Source organism: Argiope bruennichi, chromosome 2, assembly GCF_947563725.1.
Source record: "Argiope bruennichi chromosome 2, qqArgBrue1.1, whole genome shotgun sequence".
Lineage (NCBI taxonomy): Eukaryota > Metazoa > Arthropoda > Arachnida > Araneae > Araneidae > Argiope > Argiope bruennichi.
Window position 1 is genome coordinate 5,286,643 of NC_079152.1, and position 21,161 is coordinate 5,307,803.

General features: G+C 31.9%; 1 protein-coding gene across 1 annotated transcript in view; it reads left to right on the forward strand.

The window, feature by feature from the left end:
* Window positions 1-4,524: 4,524 nt before the first annotated feature.
* The window catches only part of LOC129959840 (uncharacterized), a 113,448-nt gene continuing 96,811 nt past the window's right edge, over window positions 4,525-21,161 (forward strand). Inside the window, exon 1 of the mRNA XM_056072737.1 lies at window positions 4,525-5,234. Coding sequence (XP_055928712.1) covers window positions 4,854-5,234 — 381 coding nt within the window. The 5' untranslated portion in view covers window positions 4,525-4,853. The remainder of the gene's footprint in view (window positions 5,235-21,161) is intronic.

The window sequence follows — 21,161 nt, forward strand, 5'->3', positions numbered from 1 at the left end:
TATGGCCTCGCCTTTCCCAGACAACCACCTGGTTGGGAATTCCCCGCTGAATACTATCAATGCTTCAAAGATAATGGAAGTTATTTGATGTTGCTTAAAATTATTTGAATGAAAAGTTAAGTTCCAAAGAATAAAAAAATAGTTAATAAAGATATAATTTAAACCCTAATAGCATCGATTGGATTTCTGTCGTTTGCAGTCCGCAGTACGACATGACTAAATATATATATATATATATATATATATATATATATATATATATATATATATATATATATATATATATATATATATATATATATATATATATATATATATATATATATATATATATATATATATATAAAATATATATAAATATATATAAAATATATATAAAATATATATAAATATATATAAAATATATATAAATATATATAAAATATATATATATATATATATATATATATATATATATATATATATATATAGTTATAGCCGTCTGTCTGACTGTGAACGCGGTAACATAAAAGCACTTTGAGAAGATGTCAAATTTGGTGCATGATCTCTGCATCACATTTGTAGATTTCTCTCACAATTTGAATGAAATCCGTTTATCCATTTATAAGAAGTTTATCTGTCCGAGTACGAGAGAGCACGATGAAGTTCGAACTGCAAAGAGGCAGACAAATAGGTTTTAGCATTAAAAAGCATCAACTCGCATCTCACTGTGAGCAGGTCGACTGTCTGTCGGCTGGCACATTCAGACGCAAGTCAGCTTGGTCATTCAAAAACGCACTGAATTATATAAATGAAATGCGGTATGTGACGTCACTGAAATCGGAGTTTTTATCAAAGGTCGGTTTCAATCTGTTGAAAAAAAAGGCGTCTTTGGCTTTCTTCACTGTATAACGAAGCACAAAATGATCATGCATGGAAACTGAAAGAGAAACTCTGTGCTCTCGTGGATTTCATGCTCCCACTCAAGACCCGCTATTTTTAATCGTAGGCGGGTGGAAGGAGCTCTACTGTGGAGAGCATTGAAAAATTTCGGGGGGGGGGGGGCTTCTTTCTGTTTTTTTTTTTTTTTTTTTTTTTCATTTTGCTTTTAAAGATCATTTTACTTTAATCTATATCACAAGGATTTTTTTTTTAAATTCCGGCGAAGTACTCCACATCACGTGCAGTGCCGTGTACAGGTTATGAATGAAAAATGCAGAATAATGATGAATCATTGTTCAGTATTTTTGCAAATAAATCTTCTGTTTGCGCTATAATCACAATTTTTATCGCAAACAGGAAAAAAATGAAAACATTTAAAAATCGTGATTTTTACTTTCTCATGGGTGAGATGTACAGAGAGAGAGCGCGCGCTGCAGTCGTAGCAAAAATTGACCTTGATTGGTGGACGGATCTCATCGTGAGTCGCCAAAATGATTCTGGTGCTGCTTTTAAATAATGATTGGATAAAACTAATTATACAGTTTCGCATCGTATTTCGAAGAATTAAATGAATCTAGCGATTTTTCTAAAACTTAATTTTCTAATTTTAATTCTTTTCTATAAAAATTAATAGTTTTTAAACTGTCAATGATGATTCGGTTGATAAATTCTCTTTCTCTGTCAGTATATATATATATATATATATATATATATATATATATACATGTGTGTGTGTGTGTGTGCGTGTGTGTGTATTTTAGAATCTAATTTCAATTTAATTAATTTCCAAATTTTTGTCTTAAATAAATTAGCCCATATTAACTTCATTCTAAAACATTCTCTTATTTCCTGATCCGATTCCACTTTTTCTATTTAATTAGCTCAAGAGAAGCTTTGTAAAAATGCTTTCGTCAGCGGTTCCCACGTTCAGAGTGAAGGAACGAGAAATGGCTGATCTAAACAAATTCTTCTAAAAGATCCCAGTGTTTTCCTTGTCTAAATCAGCGTGTGAGAAATCCATATCAGAATCTTAATAGTATATAAGCACTGTGAAAAATATTTTCCCTATCAAAATATGGTATATAAAATCAGGGATCATTTATTTCACTCTCTTCTTGCTTTTTTCGCTCTTGTGTCGCGATGTGAGCGGACTTGCTTTGTTCGCGCCTCTCGTAAATAAATATGCCCTCCCGGGATGGATTAAAAATGCAAAGTATCTTCACTGTCTTCGAAACTGCCTTCTGCTTTCACACACACACACACACAGAGAGAGAGAGAGAGAGAGAGAGACCAAATATATGCCTTTATGCGGAATTTCACTTCCAACTCAAAGCGCTTTTTTGTATTACCTTATTCATGCATAAGCGGACGGACATATTTCCAAAAATGCGTCTTTCAGTAGTTTGCACGCGTTCGTTCTCGTATAAACTGTAGAGCCTGCATTGTGTTACCTAACATAAGGGTCGTCGATGAAATTAAATTCAAGATTGTATAAAATATAGTGCGAAACGGAAGGGGAAAAAAAAGAAACAGTATTGATTTTGCAAGTTTATTTATCTATTTACTTTTTCGTGACAACGATATGACCAGGTTGAAACAAATGATAAAATAAAAGCAAATAACTGAAAATGAAACGCTCTAGAAATGGAATGAGTCTACTTGCTACCAAATATCTTATAAAAACAATTTCTATGAGTCTTCCTTATTTCGAACATTCAGTCGAAAATTAAAAAGCGGTGAGGGTGCTACATCCAATGTGTGACAATTTTTAAATGATTAAGATTCTCATTAAAATTTTTACAAAATTCAATGTATCCTATTAAAAATCCAAAATTTAAAATAAAAACTTCAAGAGCACCTTTACAGCGTTTGATGGGTGAGGTCTAATAATCTTCTCTGTAGAATGCCAGTCGATGCACATGCGTGCGCGTCTTACATACTCAAACATTTTATTTTATATTATTATTTCAAAAAATTGCTTAAATTCAGAAAAAAATTGTCCGCCAATTGAAAAGGTTCAAATTAAAATGGCATAAAAATTAAATGTGCGCTGAATTCTACTGAAATGACAGCATTAGGTTTAATGATTTATACTGTAGAGCGCTGAGAGCCATATAAGCAGGGAAATACTTCCTCTTCTAAAATACGTGTTTGTCTGTACTTCTCTGACACAAATCTACAGTCTTTATCAGTTCTTGAAGAAATTTAGTTCTTCAAATATAGGAAGGCCAATTTCAACATTTCAAAGTCCAGAAGATAATTAAAATATAAATTCGAATAGCACTGCAGCGATAAAAGTCATTGCTACAGCTTGTGTTACCAATTTGGAAAAAATTATGAATATTTAAGAATAAAAATAAAATTGACATTTTTGAAAAGCTATTTTTTTGGTGCTGTATGAATAGTTTTTGGGCAAAGTAATGGCATAAATAAAAACCATTGTTATAACTAGTGTTAAAAGTTTTTAAAAATTTAGTAATAAAGAAATCATTGCCTGGGAATATAATTAGTATAATTAAAAAGTTAATTATTTTAATTTTGGCGTTATATATATTATTTTTGTATAATAGGACACTCCGTAGTTAAAAGTTAATTATTTTAATTTTGGCGATATATATATATTATTTTTGTACAATAATATACTCCGTAGTTATCCAGGAAAAAGGTTAGCATTGCGATTCATTTTAGTGAAATCAAAATCTAAATTAAAAAAAAAAATAAAAAAAATGTTTGTAAAACATTTTTTAGTGAATCTCTGCTGCCTATTTAAATAAACATTTTTGAATATTATATTTACTGACTCCAACATTCTGAAATATTACTCCTTACTTAAAGCATTTTTTTTTTCATTTGGAAGTAAATATACCACTTGTATTTCAAAAATGAACTATTGGACCGATTCGATGTACGACAATTAAGAAAGTGTTTTTTTTTTTAATTTTAATTTTTATTTTTATTGTGACAGAAAAGAAAATGAAAGCAATTTTGTATAAATCTTTTTCTAATGCTGCATTCACATATCTTTATCATATGTGCTCTTCAATTTTTATGAAGAAGTTGATCTGCAGCAATTGATTTGAAAATATTCATTCGCTCTTAAATAATAAACATATAATAATAATGAAATCCAATCAAAAACGAACATATTTTCAGTTATTTTTGGAAATGAAAATCACTATAGTAATGAACCCGCCATAAAATGTTCATGTAGAAGACGAGTCCGAAACAAGGAATACATTTATATAGTACTTCAAGATTAAATTCTCATAAGGAAGCTTCAAGATGAGATAGAGTTTCGTTGCTTTCATTTCTTATTGAAGTAACAATAGCGTCAAGATAAACAAAAACATTCTTTCTTTCTTCTTTCAGTTTAACAATTAAATCTACCCGATGTTTAGATATACAAGGTCTTTTTTGACAGCTTTTAATTGATCCTGATATATCTCCGCCATCTGGCTGGAAATCCCTGAACAAAACCTCCAACGCGATTTCCACTGGTTTCGTGAAAACTCAGTTGGCGTCTTTTTGCGCATGTTGGCGACTTCACCTGGCGCTGCAACCCTTTCTCGTTCTGACAGGTCGCGGTTTGCCAGCCTTTCGCATCAAGGAAATAATAGTTCAGTTGCCAGTCAATCGCTTTGACCGCTGCATGGTGAAGCTGCGAGCTGAGAACTGAATGGCTTCGGCGGACGCCAACGTAAACAAATAGCAGCACGGCTCGTTCAGAATTGTGAACAGGTGGATTTTTGGTCAAGTTTAGACAGACACTTTAGTGTTTTATGTGGATGTCTGTTCTTTTTTAAAAAATGTGGTGCTGTGACTCATTATTTTGGAATCAAACGGATTAAAGCTTTTGAGTGACAAAAGCAGTTGCGACTTTTGGGGGATCTCTGAATCCTAATCGTCGTCTGCAGTTTTTTTCTTGAGTCGTCATGAGCAGTGACAGTGAAGTGAGTGGACCTTCTCCGTTGCCATCCCCCATTTTTGCCCGGTGTAGTCCCGCAAGGGGCACCGTGGCCAGGAAATGTAGGGAGTTCTACCTGAAACGTTTGGAAAGGACTGCCAGCATGCAAAAACGATGGAGTATCTGCTCGGTCCCGCAAGAAGGCATGCAAGAATTCGGCACGCCCCTGGAACAAAAGTGTTCAGAAGATGAACTGTGCAGTACACCTACTAGTGATCAACAACCTGTTGTGGTGAATGGTGGTGAAATGAATGATGGTGCAAAGACTTGCGACAGTTTCGAGGGATACCCTTTGAGAAAGTGCCGATCTAGTTTCGATTTAGCAATGGATAGCCTGCGGAAGGAAATAGTAAGTTACCAAGATTATTAGTTCTGTCCCTTTTTGTTTTGTTCGTGCGTGTGTGTCTGCGTTGTTCTTATTGTTATCAGAAAACGGAAATGTTGACAGGGGACTGCATAGAAAATTTGACATTTGGAGCAGGTGCATCTATCTGTATAATTCACGAATAACTTTCTCTCTCTCTCTCTCTCTTTTTTTTCTAATTTTCTTTTTGCAGTAGAATGGGAGAAATATTTTTTTTTCAGGAAAAAATGAATGATAAATAGTTTTTTCAACTTTTTAAATAGTTCGGCGGAAGAAACATCAGAAATGGAAATAAAACTATTAACTTCTAAAAGTACATGGTATATTTTAAATCGTTTCCAGCAAACCTTTTTAAAGTTTCCCATTGATAATTTGTGCAAGAGAAAGGGTTGTATGCGGTTATAAATTATAAAATGGAATGAAAAATGACAACACTGTTGCATCAGCATTTAGTATCGACAAAAATAATACTAAAAAGTTAGTATCTCTAATTTTCCAAAATCCTGGAATATCAGATTCTTCATCCGTAAAACGCAGATATGGAACTAGACAAATTGACTTGTGTGACAAAATAACGCTCGCATTTGAGCGAAAAGAGTCTGAATGAAACTCATTTTACGTATACATTTCCTTAAATGATCGTATGCATTCTTACAGAAATCGTCGAGTTGAATTGTTTGAATGAAATCGCGTGCTCGGTAGATGCAAATAAATAATCAACTAGATATGAACTAAATCGCATCATCGCAACTGCTTTGTAACTGTTAACTGACTGAAATTTCATCTGGAAACAGGGGATAACAGCCATTGTAGCTATAAATCCCAATATCCTACGTTTTTCAAGTTTCAAATAATCAACTAATGGTATATGAAGATAATTACAATTATAATTTTTTATTATTATAATTTTTATAGGATATTATAATTTTTTTACAATTTAATGAAAAGTAATGCGTGAATGATTATTATCTTTTTTATATGCTGCTTATGAAACTTATTGCAAAGCGAATGCCGATAGAATTTTAGACTATAAACATTTTCTGGTTTTGCCTACTTGGAACTGTAATCATATGAGATTTGATTAATCTAAACATACATCATTTAAAGAATTTAAGTTGCACATATCATTCTTGTAAAGCTTTCCTGATAACTCGTGTTTCATGAATCTCGGGCCAAAACATTGGAAATATTCTACAATTTGCTTACTTTGAAATGATACAACTAGCCGCGAAAATCGCATGGGTGGCGATTTTGCTCGGTACATATTAAATAAAAAAAATATTAAAATATAAGAAATTATAAATCCTGCTACCATATCAAACAATGAGTAAATATTTCACTTTATTTACTATGCACAAAAACTAACTTTTGAATGTTTTTATTGATTAAATAGATACGGTCCATATAAGCAATAAAGCGGCACGACTTTGAAGAATTGCTTTTCACATTGCACGAAAAGAAATTTCAAGCTTTTCTTATAAAGCTTCACTTACATCATTTGGATAGTAATAATGATTTCAGATTCCAATGAAGATTAAACTGATCTTCATTAAGCATAGCGACTGATTAAATTCTAAGCATAATAACCGATTAAGCATAGACTGAACTTAATGAAGCATAATAATCTAATATCAATAAATTATTTGGACTGAAGTCCATTGCGTCTTTGATCTGAGAGTGGCTAAAATTGACTCTGATAATTGTATTTTAACTTTGAAAAAAATGTATTTGATTAGAATTCTAAATATATTACAGTAAAAATATGAAAAGGTATGTTCAATAATTACTTATATAACAAAAATATATTAATATTTTTTAATGCTTATAATGCAAGTGCTAAAACGAGTCATTACGTACTCTTGTTTGGAAGCTGTCTTCCGGAATCACAATTGGAAATCAAGGCTATTTAACGTATCAGTAAGGTGTTATTTAATGAACGTTTCACTCTGTTTCCTAGTCACAAATTTCAAGGAGTGTCAAAGTGTTCTAAATTAAAGTCTCGAATTTACTGTTTGAAAAGTGATTACTATCTGTACGCTGTTTCGCTTTCCGGCAGATTATCATTCAAGAAGGAGAAAGTATTTTAACGTTTCTAATTGTTCCGGGTTTTTTTTCCCTCCTTTAACTTACCCGAGTTTGCATGTTAAAAATGCGATCTGTTTCTTCTTTTTCCTCATTACTTTAAAAAATATGATCAGCATTTGTTTAATTTTTTTATTTGCATTAGAAAACCAGATTATAATTTGTTTGAAAAGGAATAATAGAAAATTAAATAGGAAAGAGACGGAAGATTAAATCGAATTAATAGTTTTTTTAACAAATATCAAAAAAAGAGATTAAATCTATAAAACATTTTCTTGGTCAAATGTTTGATTCGGATAAGTTTTATTTCAGCCAGAAATCCTGTTCTTGAAATTTTCTTGGAAAACAGAAATTTTTGTTAAGTTTAATTTTTTTATTATTATTTTTGTCAAAGTGATACAATTTTTGTTAAAATATGACCAACTTTTATGGTAAAATTCAAACTGTTTTCAACAAAGATATCTTTAACAGTATTTAATAAAAATAATCATAACGGAAATTTATTTTAGATTTAAAACCTTTTTCCATTTGTTCATTTTATGACCAAATTAGATGAAAGGCGTATGTTAAAAAAAGCAGTCTCAGACAAAACAAATTTCATTCAAAATAGACGAAAATATCAATTTCTTTCCCTTTCTTATAAGTGTAACAAAATTCTTGTCATTAGTTCATTCAAATAACTTTTTTAGTTTTTTCTTTTTAATTTCTGTTAAATGTTTTGTCATTCTGAGGTTATAATAATTCCATATTATTATATGGATGTTGAATTTTAGACTCATTTTTCTCTCAGGATCAGCATTTAATATAATTGTAATGTTGCTTTTTAAATGGATGGTCAGAAGATTTGAACTTTCTATATTATCATCATTTCATGAATGATGGAAAAAATAAATATGATCACATTTTGTCTGCATAGATTACTTTCATTCAGTAAATGCATTGTTTTGAAGATTTTATTTCAATTTAAAATGGATTGTTTAAAATAAAATTCGATTTTTGTGTTTTTGTAAATGTGGGCGAAAACTTCCAATCAAATGATTATTTATCGTAAACTTTTATTTATCTAAACTATTCATCGATTCAAAAATGTTTTTCCCTCTTTACCTTTGAAATATTATAGAAGTAAAATTTCACAGCAACTTCAATCCAGTCTCATCCATTTGATCTTAAATATTTAGAAATTTAAATAGAGGATAATAATTTAAAAAGACATTGACTGAAAGATTCAAGAGATTGCATAAAAAATATCCAATATAAAATTAAATTTTTTAAAAATATATATTTTTTGTTCTTGAATGTTCATTTAACTCGTAAAAATTCTTAATTTACACTTTTATTTATTTATTTTTAAGCCGTATTTGATTATATAGCAAACTTAAGACATAAACGAACTTTCTTTTATTACAAAAATCAATAAAAGGCACGACGCGAAGATGGCAACAATCGTCTTTCATCATTTCGGAATTTCAAATTATTTGAATTATTTAGAGAGGAATAAAGAATGTGATACGATATGCAGCCGAATTTGTTATATTTCGAAGACGATCCTTTTCCATACATTTTTTAAGTCCTTGCTCTACAATGTTGAAATGAGCTCATCAAATAATAATTCTAAAATGTTGCATCCATTTGACAAACTTTTGGAGTAGAGACAAAATGCCATAAAATATATAATCAACAGCTTACGTATTTTCTTCCTCATTTGTTTTAAAACTTGATTACATATAAAATTATTAATGAATCTATTTGATTTATGGATATGAAAGTTTTAAATGTAAGCAGTGTGTCATGGTTTAAAGTTACAATTTAGTACAGGTTTCGAAAAAAATAAGATGTAGATGCATATAAAATATATGATAAGGATCGGATGAAGTCTTCTAGGAGCCTTTAAGCAATGCAGATCTCGAAGGCCCCGTTTATACTCTTCACACTTTCAAAAATAAATATTTTTTATCCATTTGAATTAAATTTTTATAAAAATATTTGTAAGTGGAAAAGTTTAATGAACCGAAACAGCAATACGCATCATTTCTTATCGCGTTCAGGGAAGCTGGTTACAGCATATCGCGTATAAAAAAATTCAAAATTGAAAGTTACAAGTTGCTTTAAATAAAATAGAAGAAAAAACAATAAATGAGAAAACATTTGTGTTTCTAATATAGATGATATTTTATAATAGGTTTGAACAATTATTGAAAAATTATAAAGTAATACTTTTTTTGAATTATATTATAAAACCTGCAAATATCTATTTGGAATGTTATTTGAATGATGTTTCAAAATTAATTTAATATATTTTTTTTTAATTTGAATACGTGCGATTACACCATTATAAACTAATAAAATCACAAAATTTAATAAATTTTATAGTACCACAAAAAAAAAGAAGAAAAAAAAAAACTAGAGGACAAGGGTCTCCTCGGGAATTGCTTCCTTTGCCTCTTGAACAAAGCAGCCCTACGTGTGCTTCCTGCAAACTTATATGAGTTTGTTTCTATCTGAATTCCGATGTTTTATTTTTATGAAAAGCGATCCTTCTATGTCCAGATGTTTCTGAGAAAAGCAAAATGGTTTTCTTCGCAAACAAGCCACCCCTCCAAAGTTCAAAAGTCTTGGATTTCTGCAAGTGAACCCCCTCCATACCGAAACACAATAGCAACATCCTAACCGACAACAAAGACTGAGGAACCTACCAGGTTATAATACGTTCGTTCCAGTGTAAACTCACGATCTCGCAAAATTATAAAGTGAAAAATTTTCATTCACTTTTCAATCGTCCCTATACACAACATCTTGCGAAGGATGGTGGGCCGAGTGCGACTCCCCCCATACAAGCAGGCTTATTACTGTGATCATTTTCGCTCGCACTCAGCGAATGTCGCTCCCTTCTTTTATATCCGTAAACATCCAGGGGTCTATGGCCCCGGTGCATTAGGAACTCGGAAAGTGATTTCCTGAGCGCGTTTTATTGCTGTTAATGACGGTGAATTTCACGAGGAGGGATATATTACATACATAATTCTATTATTTCTCCCCCTGCTTTTTGCGGGTAAAGAGTTGCACGATTGCTGCTTTCGAGACAGGGACTGTCGTTCAAGTATCAAAATTCAAAGCCTGTGTTTGGAGTTAAAGTGGTTTAAACTCGTTTTTCAGACGCTGGTTTCTTAATTATTTTTTATTCCTGTCATGGAATCTTTAAAATACATTAAAAGGACAGCTTACGATATTGTAAATCATAGAACTAAAATATCTGAGTCGAAATGAGAAGAGAAATCCCGTAAGCCAAATTGGGAGGGGTCCCCTCAAAACTTTCTTGTCTCTGCAACATATTGTGAACCTTGGGTAATTGGCAGGCAATCATTACAAAATATTAACTTTAGGCGTAAATGTGGCATTGTTACCGAATTTGCCGTCTGACCCCTGGCATGCGATTCATAGCATCCGAAAATCAAATTTCCTTTTAGACACGTTTCTAACAACCGATTGAAACTAAAAATGCGTAGTCATAAAAGTTAATATTTTTAAATCATTCCATTTTTGAGTTATTGCGTTCACAGACCGACGGTCCTTTATTGGATTTGGCACGAAATTCAATAGATGTCAAATCTGTGCACAGGATTTTATTCATCCAGTCCTCTTAGTTTTGTATTTATTATGTTAACTCAGATTCGAATAGCCGGACAGACGGAATTTATCGAAACGAATTTTGTTCAAAACTTGACACAAATTTACAAATTTTATGTAAAAAAAAAAAAAACCATATATCAAATTTTATCCGTCTAGCTCAAAGCGTTTTTGCGGTTAGACGGATGTATCTTTGTACAGATCCGTCCGTCCGTCTGCGACAGATTAGCTTTGTAGCAGACAGAAACGTATTTACCCTACCGAGGAAGGGTGTAAAACCGGGAGATTCTTCAGTTGGAATTTTAATGTAAGGATTCGTCAAATCTTGAATTAAATTTTCTTTGATGATAGCAATGTTCTCCCATTGTTTTAATTCATATGCGAAACGGAATTGAGAAAGACGATTACAATACTTTCTCTATACGAGAAAGTGAAAAAGGATCCTCCATTTCTGATTTTCCAAAACATTTCTTTGTCATGGCACTCAGTTGTTGGAGGAGTATATCCAAAAAATGTATTGATAAAAGAAAAATAATAATGCATGGTTGCAATGGAAAATTCACCCCGGATTAATCATCGAATTCAGAATAGGTTGGGCGAAAAAGAGGGAATTCATTGAATTGGATTTAAATTCGGAGGAGGAGAATATCGATGCAATCTTCAATGTAGTGGAACTGTATTGTGATGGGAATAAACACAAATAAGCGAGAAGTGGGATTGCAACCCTACTTGGTGTAGGACAAGATAAAAGCACGCGACTTGGGAATGGAATTTGCATTCGCTCTAACAGCATTCTAAATTATATTTCAATGACAGATTATTTGTTGCTTTTAACTATTAAATTTTAAAGCTTGTTTAAGCCATGGTTCACTTTTGCTGTGCAATCGGATCCATAGAAAAATCTTAAGGATAGTCCTTTATCATTTCCCTTACATGTACAAATATATCCATTTTAAATTAATTTAAAATTTTATAACTTGGACCACTCAATCATTTTGATGTTATAACTGAATGATATTTCATAGTTTAGTTATTGAATTTAATTTAATTAATTAATTATTTAGCTTCATTTAAATGGATACAACAGCCTTATATTTTGTTACTTGCTTTATTTTAATCTCGAATGTGTTGCGCGTGTTTGGCTGCAAGCGTGGCGTGATTTTTTTCTCACCAATACAATAATATTAATAATTGGGTAATTATTTTAATGGAAATAAAATCCCTTATTATTTCCAATAGGTAGGGTCTTTTTTACCATAAATATTCGAATTGTATTATACCGTGAGCGATATTAAATCATCATTGTGAATGAAATAGTGAAACTGAAACTATGTTTTATTGAAAATGCTATATAGTAAAATTTCATAAATATTCAAGTAATAATTGTATGTTCTTATAAATTTTAATTTAGATCTAAAATGAAAATGGTTGATATTGTAAAGATAAAATATTAAGAAATAAATACTATTTTTACATATAAAAATTTTATCTGAATGTCAACATTTATTAATAAATTACGGTATGTACATACTCTAAAATCCCAGTTTTAATTATAATTTCGAATTTCTATATTATTTTTTTATTGAAGTCAACACATTTAAGATTCCAAAAATGATTTATTTTTTGTTTCTGCGGCAGTTAGAAGCAAAGTGACTGGCAAAATCATAAATCAGAAATGATATTTTTTTATACTACGCCATAGAAACTTTAAAAATGTGTCTAAACATCAGTTGGAGTTGCTGTGCTAAAGAATTGTCAAAATATTATTACAGTTTACCTTATTTTACTTTACAATTATCTTTTTGCGTTACAATCACACTTTAAATTTTGCAAGGCAATTTGTGTACAATATGTTTACCATATAGGACAACTGTCTTTAAAGAAAATCTTACTCCTTCAAAAGAAAAACTTACATTAAAGTCGTTTTTTTAAAAAAGGACTTAGGGCACTTTTATAATTTATTTGAGATAATGATAGAAAGTATTTGAACAAATAATATAAAATTTAAAGACATTTTTAGGCAAAAGAATTAAAATGTTTCCTTAAAGAAAAAAAATCACTTTTAATTAATACAACAAAATACAAAGTAAAAAAATAAATATGATTTAAATCAACAAACTCAACTACTGGTGTTATGAAAGGGAAAATCTTTTTTTCAAAACCAGTGTGCTTAATATTTAAGGAATGATAATCTAAAAAAAAAAAAAAAAAAAAAAAAAAACTTATCAGTAAATGATATGCCGACCGGACAAAGTGCCAAAAAGCAAAAGGTTGCGCGACAGTTTTTGAGTATGCCAAGATTTGCGATAAAGTGCAAAAAAGTTTTTCTAAATCTAAGATTCACCACAAGTCACGTGACTCATGTTGGGTACGCTTGTTTCGACAAGAAACAAGTGTCTAACTCCCTCCATTTATGTATCAGTTCTATGGTAGTAAACCTTAAACCAGTTACTTCGGCACACGGAAAGATCTGAATGATCGGACCGCTTCAACAGCAACATTGGTGGGTGATTGAGTCCTAGGGACCATCGCCGGCCACGGTACAAATCTTCCCTAGGGAAGTACATCCCACCATCGATGGGAGGAGCCAGACCTAACCACACCTTTTTCTGTACCCATCAGGGTGGCGAGAACCAACCAAAATATAGAGAGCTTCTCATCCTCAGCTTGGTTCTTGATGGGAGTAAAGAAATTATTGTGGGCCTAGAACTGAGGGAAGGATATTTTCATTATCCCGGAAGAATTGTTCTAGATTTCTGGTTTTGATCTTGGATCATTTGTTTTCCATCACGATGTTCCACTAGTTTATATGTACGACACAATTTAGCCACTTTCGTCTCACAGAATTCAGGATCAAAGGGATCTTCATCTTTGCTACCTAATTATTGGTCTTAAAAAGTTGACAGTGGCATTCTTCAAACCTTAGAGAGAATCGGATTTTTTAATTGCATCCAAATCGGGCTAAAAACGTACATTTATATAAAAAGGATAAGACCAAGCAAGCAGTTTTATACATATATATATTAAAGAAATAACTGCAATAAGCAATATCAAATATATATATATATATATAAAACCTTAGGAGGGAGGGTAAAAAAACCGGACTGAGAACAGGAACTTTGATGCGTCAGGTGTCAATTACTAAATCTGTATCTTCCATTTACTTTATTCAAGGTTCTATAAAAGGTATTTGCTTAAAATAACACTTCGCTCAAGCGCATCACACCATTTTCGCGCGTCACCGGTCTTCCAGAGAATGGGGTAAAAAATGGCGACATCTCCGTTGATTATGGGGTTACAAGTCGTGTCTGAGAATCACAGTGATTGGCGAAGTCTGCTCTGAACGGATTTAGGAACCACGTGATTGCATAAGCAAATGAGCAACTACTATGTAATGATGATTTCTAAAATCGGTAATTGTGGTTTTTGGTAATCGGTCAGGAATAGTATTGGCTACTTCCACCTGTTTGCGCTAATGAGGCAATATTTACGGTTTTCTTTCTTTCCTTTCCTTTCTTCCTTTTTTCTTTCTTTGTTTCTTTTCCTTCTTTTTTTTAATACCTCTAATGGTCTGGAAACTGTTAGGGATTTCTGATGATTAGGTAGAATTTCTGAAAAGTGCAGCAGCAACTATTAATAATTTCATAATTCTGAAGTTCTTACTAAATTTTAAGGTTAACCGTTAACCAGTAGCAATAGTCGCCCCGAAACTTTTTCGTATATTCTCCAATTAAAGTCTTACTCCGCTTAAAATAATAGATCTTGGTGAGGACAGCAAATGCGAACCATAGTTACGAAGTATAGTTATGTTATAGTTTTTACAAAAGTTACATTCACATGAATGTTACTGAATCTATCGTAAGAATACGTGTTTTGAGCGCCCTATTTTCCAAAATTTAACATGGCACTTCAATTCTAGTTGCAAGACAGAACACCGAATTTCATTTATCTAAGGCAATCCATTTATGCGAAATATTTATTTAAATATACGCGAAAGTATAGACTTTCTATAGATATATAGAAAGTATAGACATTCAAAATTTGATAATGCTAAATATGCGCATCCAATTTCACTCCCTCTGCGTTTGCAATGATCGAGTTCACTTGCAATCGAACAAATGCCTTTCGTTCGAAATTTGACAGAAATCCACGAATTGAGTCGGAATGCCATACATCAAATTCCATCCGTCTACCTCAGGGATGGACAAACTTTCCAGGGTGCGGGCTACTTCTAATTTTTTTCCAGGTGTTGCGGTCCACCCAGCGGCGTAAGTGTGATGGGCTAAAAAAAGGTCTACAGTATTGATTTGAACTTAATAATAAATGCGGAATATGTACTTACCTACATAATTGCAAACACAATAATAATAGCCACAAAAGTAATAATATTGAATGATGTATTTCATATCAAACAATCCAAAATGCATTAGAAAATAAATCCTTTTCATCTGAAGTGAGTTCTCAGCGAATTGTCTGCAAATCTTGACTATCTCGGCATATGATTACTAACTGCTCATCTTGCACTGGATTCTAAGGGGTCGTCTGTGAGACAATAACGATATGCTGTCAGAATTATATCAATCATTGAAAATGCTGATTCCCACAGGTAGGTAGAGCCAGAGAACGATGTTAAATGACGCGCCCCTTTTTTAAAATTAAGATACTTTACTCCATCATAGGATTCCAAAAGTTACTCTTAGGTTCTGAACCACGTGCTTTTAAAATGATGTCATTTTGAAAGAGACAAACTTCGTTTTCCTCAAGAGATAAGGAGAATATATTATTTATATTTTCAGTAATTTCTTACACATCAACAGGGCCAAATGGGTAACAATTGAATTGCTTTCTTTTATTATGCGCGTTTTAGGTCTTGGGTGGTCCACCGGTCTATCGCGATCGATTTAATACCCACCCCTGGTGTAGCTTAAAGCGTTTTGACTTATCATATTTACAGACAAACTGATAGACAGATAGACGAACATAATACTAAAAATGTGTTTCTAGGACTTAGGGTGGCTCAAAATATGAAGATCTCGATTTTTCAAAACTTACAATATTTATGTTCTTTGTGTACGAGGAAATGAAAATTCGTAAATTTTGCATCCCAAATCAATATAAGTAACACAATAAAGATAAATGACGAATGTAATATAATAAAGTATAAGATATGAGAGCGATGTGAGCAATATTATGGATAAAAATAACATTAATGTGTAATGTAGAAATAATAATGGAGGGATAGATACAGATTAATCTGGATATATGAAAGGCTGAAGCTGCAAACTTTTAATAATTTCAGATGTACGTAACTCTGATGTTCTTACTAAAATTGCTCTCTAAAAAATGTACAGTAATTTATTGTAATCAATTTTGAATAAAATAATAATTGATATTCAGTAATGCCAGAGGATTAAAAAATGCATCTATGTTCATTTTTGTCTTTAAAAAATGAGCGAAAAATTGAAACAAGTTAGATTTTTAAAAATATATATATCTAGAAGTATTTTTATAATATTTGAAATGTTCTTTAAAAAGTGTTTCAAACAATTCCTTGTTTAATTAGTAATTGACTGTCTACAAAGTAATTAATAATTTATCTTTTAACTGTATTGAATTAATTTTGCGGATTTTGTAATACACAAAGAAAACAGTCAACTTGAAAACTGTCTTTATAATGAAATGCAGTTTTGTTTCGAAACTATTTTTGCACAATAACATACTGTAATGTATATTTACTTTTGATAATGAAAAATATAAAAAATTAAGATCCTGATTCACATAAGCATTGATGTTTATCCGATTGAGCACTTAATTTTGCAAGATAAAATCTTGTATAAAAACGATGTTTCTTTCATTTAAAGGAATGAAGAAAGAGAGATATTTTAAGGAAACGAGTGAGTCACGTGATTCTGAATAAGTCACCTAGAGAAATTAGACGCCACCTGAAATTAAAATATCCCATTCAAGTTATTAGATCCTGCATTCTCCTTCCATACATTACCTTAAACCTTTTTTAAAAGCAATTATAATTGCGCTTGTGCTCATTGGGATAAGGGGGGAAAATGCTATTCAAAGCATTCTTGTATCAAATATCGTTAAATCTGAGATCCAAAAAGAAAAAGAAAGAAAAACTTCTCCGATGCCGTAACGTTTCTTCCCTAAACATCTTGGCGTAATTTGCATAAAGCAATTTGTTCACAAACAGATGCTTGAAAAATTGGTTGACGTGGTTTTTGGGGTTGAGTTAAAGTGCGCAAATGTCCATTAATTTTGTTTTCTGAGCTCACGAGGCCAAATTACCTCCAAAGAGGCCAAATTCCATTTATCATATCTATTACTGACAAGAAGATCTGCGCCAAATCACCAAACGAGGTCTCGTGGCGGCGTGAATTAGTTTTCCTTTTACACCTTATATGATCCATCTGGACCATCAATTACCATATTTTTTGTGTACATTTCGAAGAAAAAATGTAACCAGAGAAAGGTGTTCTTCCGAAGAAGGACAGTCCTGCCTTCTGGCACTCAGAAATGGAACAGCCAGACACACTCACTCTCCTGTCCATGACTGCAGGTGGCATGCCAGAAGACACACTGCCGGCAGCATCTTCTTGAAAATTTGTTTTGTTTTCCATCCTCGAGGTTTATGGATGCGGTCTGCACTGCATGCTAAACAAACCGTGTTGGGGAATGGCGTTCGAACACAAAAGTGATAAATTGCAACGCGATTACCAATGATTACGAGAGTGACGTAGATTGCAATCCTACATTGGCTCTCGAAACACTCACTGCAGAGTTGGCCTTTGGTAACGGGGGTGCCGAGAAATGGGCTGCGTCCCAGATAATGACAGAATGTGTTCGATTTCTCGCAAATGAATAGCTCATGAAATGAATCTTGGTGTCAACTTTTGACAGAAATCCCGTGTGTATGGTTTGATGGTAGTAGTTTTTGCGGGAATGTACATTAAGGGATCTCTTTTTCTAGTGAATCGGTCACTTTAATTTCACATTTCGATATATTTTTAACATCATGCTAATAATTTAATTTAAACTGTCCGCTTTTGGCGATCAGCTTTTTCGCGCAGATTGTTGACTTTATAGGCTGTTAAATTTCATATAGCATGCATATATATATATTTATTTTTAATTCGCCTTATTATTTGATACGATTAAAAAAATGAATTTAATTAAATTGGCTTACTGCAAATTGAAAATGAATAATTAAGAAATAAAAACGGGAGGAGAAATCCTACTACGGAGTTACCGATTAGCAAAAGCACGCAACTGATGAGTTTGAATTCCATCATAACATTTAAAAACATTGGGTATCGAATTGAATTAAAAAGTATTATTAAAATTGAGGAAAACATTTTGCGGAAAGGAATTTGATATGATTAAAAAAAATTCAGTTTTTAGGTAATACCAAAACCATTTTTTGTAAGTTAATGCTTTTGGAAGATATAAGCATTCATTTCCTTCATTCAATCCTCGAGATGACCTGTTTGGTGATGATTCAACCTCATTTTGCACTCGATTAAGTTTTCTGTTGGGAACTTATTTCTTTTATATCTTCTTCCTTTCGACTGAGTGAACTTTTGGGTGACGCTGCAAATACTCAGAACATTTCGAATAATATTTTGCACTTTCATTAATTAACTAAACGAAGCGTTGAATTTAATACAGCTGTAAAATCATCCAAATTCACATGATGGTTTATTTACATTTGACATTTGCCATTCAACGATATAATAATATAGTAATAAGAGCCTTTTCTGCACTGACTATTTTATATATAGGGTGGAGCGATAAATTATTTTTATTTTAGTAACTTTATAAAAATGCATATGTTTTCATTTATTCATTCATCATGATGACGCAGCATCGACGTTTATGCACTCATTTATTTTAACAAATGTTTATAACTGAATGAAGTAGGCACAGAGTATTTGTATGGTATGTAGATTTACTTATGTGGCTGAATATCTTGTTCATTTATTTACCTGCTTGCGACCTCAGGCAGTTGCCTTATTCGCCTAAGCGGAAAACCGCTGCTGTTTAATGGTATAATAATAATGATTGTGTCATTGCTAATAAAGGCCATACATTTCATCATTGCTCCATTTTTGGAAACAAAACAGATGACATGATCACAAAGTAACGCATTAGATCCATTATAGAATGTATAAATGCTCAATGGCTCACAGCTGAATACCTCAAGAAATGATGCTACTTTAACGTATGCATAAAGTATAGTTTTAATGGATTTTGTATACATGAAGATAATATTTAATATACAAATTTTGTTTCTACCCTAAAAGTACCATTCCTTCCTCATCATTTATAAGGATATCCGATTATCTAAATGGGTCCTCTATTTAATTAATCCGGATAATCGGACACACAAAATTTAAATAACATTGAACCAATTGAACCAATACATTATAAGTATATTTCGTTCTTTCAATTTTTTTATTTAAGACATGCTATTTATGTTTTCGTTTATAAGGAAGTTCGAACATCTGGATGAAGTCGATTCCAAATGAATGATTTAAAATTCTGCCTGTATGTTTGAAGACTTATTGAATCAGTTTTAGACGTGTTTATTACTAAGACTTCCGTGAATGAGTTCCCATCTCTGCTATTCCACGCTCATGTTTTTTTTTTTTTTTTTTTTGTTCACAAATTTATTCAAATAGAGATTACTTTCTGATGACTTGAGTTGAATTCTGATGAAATTATTCTGAACTGTTTCAAGTCTCTCTTTCCCTCCTTATGCGTAGAAATTCTTATTGCGGAAACACTGGTTGACAAGAAATGCAATATGTTTATTGAAAAATTGTCTTCATCTATCCAGTTTTACATCCATTTGCTGTCATATAACTGTATATGACTCTGCAGCCCTCAATTTCCACAGTTTATTTAATCGCTTTTATATAACTTTAATTCGCAATAAACTTTTCGAGGAAAAAAGAATTCCACAATTTCATTGAACTATTTTAATAAATCAGCTCTCACTAATGATGGAGAATTTTTATTTTATTGAATTTTTACTTCTCCGGTATAAAAAGAATATTTTATAATCGCCAGAAGGTGCGCACTTGAGATTTTGAGTCATCTTCGTCTTTCAGACTTCCTTGAGTCCAAAAGACACATGTTTGAAATGATGTCGATTCATCTGCGAACCCGATCATCCAAAACACTTGAAACATGTGGCATCTATACCCCAAAACTGTAGATTTGTGTCACATTTTTGAACGAAATCTATTCACAAGAAGTTTGTCCGTTCATATCAGAATAAACAGACAAGTGATCGGAACAATTATGGAACATAAAGAATGACTCGACGCGCTTATTTATTGATTAGGTACGCAGATTTAAAATCCAAAGTCTAAATTCTGTATCAAATCCGTTAAGGAGCTGAACGTCCGTCCGTCTGCACTTTCACGTGCATGTGAACACGACAACTCAAAAGCGGAACAAATTAGGTACATGGAATTTCTGCATGTGACATCAAATTTGTATCAAATTGTCGCTTCCATCGAGTGACACTCGAAATGCTCGTTCTGCGCACTTTATTACGCTACAAAACATGAAACTCCGTTGAAAGTATATATTTAAGCTCTCGCGCCTTGCCGAAAGTCCACGATTTTTACGTAGTGGGAGACGATCATAATGACTTTATTAAAGAGTATGCGAGAAAGTTTAGGGGAGACCATCATCGCTGATTTTTTTTTTTTTTTTTTTTTTTTTTTTACTAGAATTGTTTTCGAAAAAATGCGCTTGAAACCTATCGAAGATTAATAATTATGTGAAGGTTTTTTTCTTCTTATGTACCGTAATCTTATTCTAGGAATGTTTGCTTTCAAATAGTTTACCAGAATTTTTTGTCATTTTAAACTTACAAAAAAAAGTTTATTCATTTTACTTTACGAAATCGAATTTATTTGTTACTAATTATTATATAAAAATGATTAATATTAGAAATTAAATAGTTTTAAGCATGCCAAAAGAGACAGAGAATGAAAAAAAAAAAAAAAAAAAGAAATCGTTTGTTCTTTAATTTTATGAATTTCAGTGCCATTAATTGTTGTGCAAAAACATGCAGATAATTTTAACGCACAACTGCCCGTCACCAATTCGAATTTAAATTTAACCACATCCGTTCCCCGTGAGCTTGTTCATCCATACAATGCAAATTATTCATTCCAA